The sequence below is a fragment of the Myotis davidii genome, unplaced genomic scaffold, assembly GCF_000327345.1.
Source record: "Myotis davidii unplaced genomic scaffold, ASM32734v1 scaffold6, whole genome shotgun sequence".
Taxonomy (NCBI): Eukaryota; Metazoa; Chordata; class Mammalia; order Chiroptera; family Vespertilionidae; genus Myotis; species Myotis davidii.
This window is the reverse complement of record NW_006383011.1, coordinates 4,893,348-4,901,712: the sequence shown is the minus strand read 5'-3', so window position 1 is coordinate 4,901,712 and position 8,365 is coordinate 4,893,348. Positions and strand designations below refer to the sequence as shown.

Genomic DNA, 8,365 nt, shown 5'->3' with positions numbered 1-8,365 from the left:
GCATGCAGGAGGCAGCCAATCAATGATTCTCTCTCATCATTGATATTTCTATCTCCCTCTCCCTTCCTTAATATCTGAAATCAATAAAATATCCTATATAATAAAGGCTAATATGCAAATAGACCAAAACAACCGAACTAGTCACTATGACATGCGCTGACCCCCAAGGGGTATGTGCAGAACATGGCGGGCGTTGGCCATGGCAGGATGGTGGAGGTGAGTGGGGGTGCCAGACCAAGGCAGGGCACCAGTTGCTGTCATTGGGGCGAGACTCCGGTGGTTACTGAAAATACTTTGCTCCCATGCACTGCGGTCCTGCCTGGTGCTGCTCTTGCTGCCAGCCCCGCTCGCACCCACTGTCGGTGCCAGAACTGCTGCTTGCACCCACTGCTGGTGCCTGGGCCGGTCCCAATCACTCAGCACCATCAGCGGGTGCGAGTGGCGGCTGCTGGCCCTGATTGCCCTTAAGACCTTCACCTCCCCATGCTCCTGAGGGGTGATCAGGGCAGCAGCCGCCGATCACACCCCACTGCTGGAACCATCAGCGCATGGGAGCAGAGCAGCGGTGGCGGGAATGGGGCTGCAGAGGACTGGGGGCCAGGGCAGGAGGAGCTGGGCAGGGATGCGGAGGATGGGCCGAGACCCGCCCCTGTGCCTACCACAGCCTCCTGGCCTACAGTTCCTTTCAAAGTGCATGAATTTGTGCACTGGGCTTCTAGTATATATATAAAAAACCCTCCTCTTATGTATCCTGCTCTGCCTTAACATCTCTCCCAAATCTCACTTATAAATTCTTATTGCCACTATCATAGTCCCATTCTCCTAAGGATTACTGCTGATGGTCATCACAAACAACCCCATCTCTTGTGTTCCCACCTTAAAATTCTCATTTCATCATCTTAGCCTCTTGGTTAACAAAACGTTAGTGGCTTCCAACTACTGGAAGAAAATAAAAACCATACCTCATGTTAGCTTTTATCTGATCTTTCCAACCTGAAAGTCCAGTGTATTACCAATATATAATTTCCACTCTAGACGAAATTAAAAACTTCTTGGGCTCTCTCACCTGTAAGCCATTCGCTCCCCCTTCTGAAATTTCCTCATACCCTACCAATGAAAGCTACATCTTCATAATTTGCCCTCCTTTGGAATTCTGTTCTATTAAAAAAATGTAACCTTGGATTGTTAGCTTCCCCCCCATTAAGTATTATTTGTCTCCTCAATAAAAAGGGACATACACAAAAGGGGAAATTATTACTGTTCTATGTGTTTACCCTAGTGACTGACTTCATTAGGCTGGTGGTCACAACAGCAGCAATGGTAAATATTTAGAGTTTTCTCTATGCCAGACATCTTTGTAAGAGCATTCTTGTTAATAATATATTTAATTCTCACAATTAGCCTACAAAGGACCTATTAATTAGTCTCTGTTTTCACAATTGAGAAAACTGAAGCACAGACTATGTAATATGCCAAAAATCAGCCAATAAGTTGGCAGAGCTAATGAACAGATAATACTTTTCACTTAAGACATAATCCATCTTCATTCTCACTCAATAACACAAATTATCCTGCAGGCCCAATATTTAAATCCTATTTTACTTTTAAGTACAAAGCTTTTCATTCAACAGATAATTACAAAGCTTTAAAAGTGTTATATTAATTAATATTTTCTGTAATAATTAAAAATTAAACTATTACCTTTCGGACATTAATGCCAGTAGTTTTTTCTCCTTGGGCATGACGGTTTCTTAGTTCTGTTACTGTAGAAATGGGATTCAGGCCAGCATTTTCAGCTAGTGTTGATGGAATTACTTCCATAGCATCTGCAAAAGCACGAACGCAGTAGGATTCCATACCACTCAATGTTCGTGAATATTCAGTTAACCGTAGAGCCAACTCTATTTCTGGAGCACCACCTCCTGCAATAAGAGCTCTGAAATTCACAAACATATTTTTTAGCTTACATTTAGACCTTTAAAACAGTCAAAATACAGAAGTTTTAATGTTCTAAATATTACTTAGCAATTCATATTACCTATTCTTCACTAAACAGCGAATGACACATAGGGCATCATGAATAGAGCGCTCAGCTTCTTCAATAACCAATTTGTTAGATCCACGAACAACAATTGTAACTGTTTTTGCAGGGCTTGCACAGCCTGTAATCTTCAGTAAACATATATCAAATTAGGTGTTTGGGATAAAGATTAAGATAAACAAAAGAACTCCAGGCAAATAAAGCTTAATTATAATACTGTTACCTTGAGCAGTTTGCCAGAACCGTTTAAATTGACCTCCTCAGCTAACTCAGCTGATCCCAGCATGTCAGCAGTGAACTGGTCAATATGAGCAACTGGCTTGGTTCCAATCGTCTGGGAAAAATAATCAAATCCTCAAATTCAAACATTTGATTATTGGACATTTTCACACATACAGATGTTAGAATATTTTACCTTACAAATGAATTCAATATCTTCTCTTTCAATATCCTTAACCACCATAATCTTCATTTTGTTTAGGAAATGTAATGCAAGATCACTTAGAGCATCTCTACAATAAAAAATCAGTCATTATGTCAATCCTAGGTTAAAAATATTTGCGGTTCAACCATTTTTTAAGGTTTTATTTTACTAATGAACAATGTGCGGTGATTTCCAATGGATAATATTAAAACATACCCCAATGACACTATTTGTAAAACACACAAAATAACCATGTCATTGTTTTTTTAAAATACTAAGTAAGCATCTCTCTGATAATTAAAACTTTGATACTTCCTGATTTAGAAGAATGATTAGTGAATTGTCCTGATAACTAAGGTTGCCAGCACATACAAGAAGCAACCAATGAATGCATAAATAAGTGGAACAATAAATCTATGTTTCTCTAAAATCAACGTTAAAAAAAATCCAAAATTTTTCTATCCCAAGACTATAATCATATTAAAAAACAACATTATTATATATTATATGACTTGGGATGAGAACCAGGTATACGAACTCTTCATCAATGAGCATCCACAATACCTTCTGGCATAATATATTAATAGAATACATGGGAATGTGTCTACATATTAGAAGGAAACACTGAAAAACAAATCATTCCATTTACTTAACATCTAGGATATTGGCTAGAAAGATTATACACCCCACATTTAAATGATCACAATGGGAAAAGAACCTATTTTAGAGTATTCATCAGAATGCCCCAAAATGTAGATTCGTTAGCTGTCTAGTGGTTTATCTACCTCAAATGGTTCTGTAAAAATTGCTAGAGGGGATCCAAAATATATTATTAAGAAGTAAACATAATAGCTGCATACCTTAGAATAGACTTTTGTATGAGAAGAACATTACATCCTGTTTTTTTAATTTGCTTCACTAAGTTTAGAATATAGGCTCTCTCCTCTCGAAGCACTCGGTCCATCTGGACATAGTCAGAAACTACTATCTGATTATCCATCTGTTTAGAAAAGAAACATATTAATACTTTGCATATAGGAGTTTTAAAGTGAAAAATATTTTTAATGAAAATATTATAGTATAAATTCAAGCAAAATCATACCAAATATTATATATAAACATGCATAGAAAAAGTCTGGAAAGCCCAGGCGGCACGGCTCAGTGGTTGAGCGTCGACCTATGAATCAGGTCACAGTTCCACTCCCCATGGTCAGGGCACATGCCTGGGTTGCAGACTTGATCCCCAGTAGAGGGCGTGCAGGAAGCAGCCAATCAATGATTCTCATCATTGATGTTTCTATCTCTCTCTCTCTCCCTCTCGATTCCTCTCTGAAATCAATAAAATAAATATATTCGTGTCTGTACACACACACACACACACACACACACACACGTTTTAGAAAAAAAAGAAAAGGTCTGGAAAGATGAATATACACCAACCTTATTGTAGATGTTTTATGCTGTCATATGTGTCTATATACATGCAAGTACATTTTGATAATTAAAAAATGTAAAATGATTATTTCCTGAATATGCCCATTCTCTTTATACAAATATTTTACTGAAATAATTTCACTTGCATCCTTGTTACTTTGTCATGTTTTGGCATCCAACAATTTTCTGCCATTTATTTCAATTTTATTAATTCTTTTGAGATAAATACTTCTTATCACTAGTACCAGTATTTTCTATTTTTACAATAATGAATAAAAGTCGAGTTATTAAAAAGTTAAATATATAAATAAAAAATCAATTTTATTTGGTTCTACTTACATCTGTCTTGGGAGCAGATAAGCAAAACTGAATAAGCCCAATTTTAGCCTTTTCGACTCTGGTTATACCAGAATTTGCCACCTTCTGAGTGAGGACCAGCCCTTCCACCAACTCACAGTCATCAATTGTCCCACTAAGAAAAAAGGAAGCAAGGGAATAGTTAACAGGGAGCAGAAATCTGTAAGTTTAGAGTTCTAACAGATTAAAAATCATCAGTCCAATAAAATGTGTTTCAGCCTCATTCACATTTATTAGTGTCCCATTCCTGAACCTCTTTGATCACACTCCCTGCCATCATAAGGGAATGCAAACAAATTCTTGAGATTCACAGATTAATACCAGTACATATTCTCATGAAAATAAAAAAGAAGCTTTGTGACTTTCACCTAGATATTTTTCATTTAAAAGTTACTTGTTTTTGGAAATAACTTAAACTTACTTTCAAAATTAATTTTTATTCATCAAAGTTATAAATAGATATGCTTACCCAAGTTTCTTAACTATTTTAATATCTCTAAGATCTACACCAGTGGCTGTGGCTGGGTCAATCACTTTCATTACTGCATTTACACTCATTGGAGAAAGCAGACTTGAATACTGAGAGACAACCTAGAATTGAAAAAAAAAAAGTCAGTTTCACAATAGAAAAAGTCCTAGTTCTTTACTGACATATCACTTTTTTTTTTGGATGGTGGGGAAGAGGGAAAGTGAGAATATATGAGAAAACATTCCATACAATCTGTCCTTTCAATTCAGATTGTCAGTCACCAAGGGCATGAAATAAAAATATGTACTAACAACTCTATAGGAAATCCAAAACAAAATTAATTTCATGTGGTTTCTTATCTAAAATGTATTTGTGATCAGATGCTATATATGTGTACCCCTAATACTGAGGGTGCTGGTAAAACTAGCTAGGGCTAACATTTATTGAGCACTATATGCCAGGCAGTGGTCTTAGTACTTTACATTTCTATAATCATTCAATCTTCAAATGAAGAAACTGAAATAATCAAACAGCTTAGTCAATTGATAGAGCCAGCACTGAACCAAAACAGTCTACCAGCCGTGGGCAAACTATGGCCCGCGGGCCAGATCCGGGCCGTTTGAAATGAATAAAACTGAAAAAAAAAAAGAAAAGACCGTACCCTTTTATGTAATGATGTTTACTGATGTAATGTTTACTTTGAATTTATATTAGTTCACACAAACACTCCATCCATGCTTTTGTTCCGGCCCTCCGGTCCAGTTTAAGAACCCATTGTGGCCCTTGAGTCAAAAAGTTTGCCCACCCCTGGTCTAGACTCTAAGACCAATGCTTGTAACTATTATGCTATTCTGTCATATTAATTTCTGGGGACATTCAACAATATTATCTAATTCTCAATTTAACATTAGAAGAAAACGAACATATCAATATAATGCGGATGAAAAGAAAATGAAAAAGAACGAAAGTGTGACACTGGACATGACAGAAAAGAGCAGGTGACATAATTTCCCAAGAAATTTACGTCATTGCTTTAAATTTGATAACTAAGAAAAGCAGCACAGACATTAGTTAAGAGATGGACTATGGATGGGCAATCTTGTCCTGGTTCAAATTTTAGTTCTATCCCTTATTGTGGGTCTTGGATGAGTTATTTAACTTCACTAGACTTATTTTCCATCTGTAAAATGGGTATACAATTTTTATCTGACAATCTTGAACTTTACTTGAATTCAGTTATACAAATTACTTTAGTTACCTACTCTTGAGAATTTATGAACTGTAGAGCATCAAACAAAAATCACAGCATAGGAGTTGTGGTTCTTAACAAACCTTAAGCTGTAATTTTACAACAATCCCTTAGCACTCATCTCACCTTTGAGTTCAATGAAGTGGCTGCACTATTTAACAAAGTTTCTCTGTCACTCAGTTCCACAGGTCGAGACATTTCAACCAATACTTCAACACCCTTTTCCAAAGCCTTCTGGAATGACTCCGAAATGATAGTTGGATGAATCCCTGTCATTTGTGAAAATCTAGTTACTTAATTATATAACAAATAAGCTACATATTTGACACACTTAAAAATGTTCTATTCGTTAAAATTTCAAAACAGTCATAAATTTTAAATTATTAACTATAGATTAGCTTATGCTTCAGTTATAATGGTTTGTATAACCTTAACTGTTAATTATGACTAATAATTTATTTCCATTTAATTTGGAATAGTTCAATTACATACACATGTGATATTTAAAAGGAAAACCAAAGATAATACTTTTAAAAACAGCATAAATCTACATAAGTAGGATAAGTGACTGGAGAGTCCCACTATGATTAAGCACTATTTACTAGAGCAAGAACCCATACTTTCTCTCCCAAATCACCATTCACAACTAGAGCCTAAGATTAGCAACAGCACTACCACTTATTTTTGAAAAGCAAAATTCTATCAAATTCCATCAAAAATTTGGCTAGACCTGTCCAGTGTGCCTCAATTGGTTGGAGCATTGCCCTTACACAGAAGGGTGGCAGGTTCAATCCCCAGTTGGGGCACTTGCGGGAGGCAACCGATTGATGTTTCTCTCTCCAAAAATCACTTTTAAAAAGAAGCTTGGCTAAAGAGGCTACAGAGGGAATAAATGGCGATGGAAGTAGACTTGACTTGGGTGTTGAACACACAATACAATGTACAGTTGATGTATTACAGAATTGTACCCCTGAAACCCATATACTTTTTTTTTGAAACCCATATACTTTTATTAACCAATGTCACCCCAACAAATTCAATAATAATTAAAAAGTTCGGCAAAAAAGAGAAGCAAAAAGAAAAACATTTCTAATTCATATAATAAACATAGCAAAATTTAATCTAAAAAGTCCTAGTAAAATTATTATTCCAAATTATATCTTAAATCAGACATTACTTAACTTGAATAAAGCATGTCCTATGTTCTACCTACCTTTCTGAAGAAGCTTGGTACAGGAATCTAAGAGAGAGCCAGCAATGATGACCACCGATGTAGTGCCATCTCCTGCTTCTATATCTTGTGCCTTAGACAACTCTACCAGCTAAGTGAACAGAACATTTAAGTTGTTCAATAAGAATGTGAGAACCTAATAACATCTAATTCAAATATAAAAATATATAAATGGCCTTCACATCAGTGTCACAATTTGATTATTATCAACACTATTAAGATTCAATATAACTCATAACTTTGGATTTGTTGTCTACCTTGGGTTTCATTTTAAAATAATCCCGACCCTCCTCCCAAAAAAGAAAAGAAAATGATAACCCACATAATTATGGCATACAAAATTCTACTTAAATATATAAAAAACACATTATGATTTCTGGTTCAGACTGTGGATTGTAAATATTTACTTCCCAGCTACTTAAAAGTTCCTGTCAGAGAGTATAATGTTATACCATAGGTACCTTGTAGCCTTAGGAGTTATGAAATGGGGAATTCAGGTGAGGTTACAGTGTCATTTTGGAGTCCTTTGCCAAGTTTATCTGAACTGACCCCGTATGAGCATAATTTGACTCACTTAAAAAGTCATCGTTACATAATTTAAAAATTCACAATGCTTGCTCTAGCCGTTTGACTCAGTGGACACAGCGCTGGCCTGCAGACTGAAGGGTCCTAGGTTCGATTCCAGTCAAGGGCACATACCTCGGTTGCAGGCTCAATCCCCAGCTCGGGTGGGGCACATGTGGGAGGCAACCAATCAATGTGTATCTTTCACATCTATGTTTCTTTCTCTCCGTCTCTCACCCTCCCTTTCCACTCTCTCTAAAAATCAATGGAAAAATATCCTTGGGTGAGGATTCAAACACAAAAATAATAATAAATTTTTTAAAATTCACAATGTTTAAATTATATCATGTGATCAAATAAAACAAATTTAACTGTTTATCAAATATCAAACCATACATTTAAAAAACCACCTCATCTAAAATTATACTTACCATTCTGGCTGCTGGATGTAACACTTGCATTTGTTTCAGAATGGTGGCACCATCATTTGTAATGGTCACATCGCCTTTTCCATCTTGAATCTGAAAAGTTTTAATTTTTCTTTTAAAGCTGTGATTTCAAAATTTATGTTATTTATCCAGTATTATGTGATAACC

General features: G+C 36.0%; 1 protein-coding gene across 1 annotated transcript in view; it reads right to left on the bottom strand.

The window, feature by feature from the left end:
* CCT4 (chaperonin containing TCP1 subunit 4) overlaps window positions 1–8,365 on the bottom strand; it is a gene marked incomplete at its 5' end in the record, with an annotated part of 16,054 nt that overhangs the window by 1,411 nt on the left and 6,278 nt on the right. Inside the window, 9 exons of the mRNA XM_015557851.1 lie at window positions 1,702–1,936; window positions 2,039–2,169; window positions 2,265–2,375; window positions 2,457–2,553; window positions 3,326–3,465; window positions 4,239–4,371; window positions 4,726–4,847; window positions 6,101–6,243; window positions 7,188–7,296. Of these exons, the coding sequence (XP_015413337.1) occupies window positions 1,702–1,936; window positions 2,039–2,169; window positions 2,265–2,375; window positions 2,457–2,553; window positions 3,326–3,465; window positions 4,239–4,371; window positions 4,726–4,847; window positions 6,101–6,243; window positions 7,188–7,296 (1,221 nt within the window). The remainder of the gene's footprint in view (window positions 1–1,701; window positions 1,937–2,038; window positions 2,170–2,264; window positions 2,376–2,456; window positions 2,554–3,325; window positions 3,466–4,238; window positions 4,372–4,725; window positions 4,848–6,100; window positions 6,244–7,187; window positions 7,297–8,365) is intronic.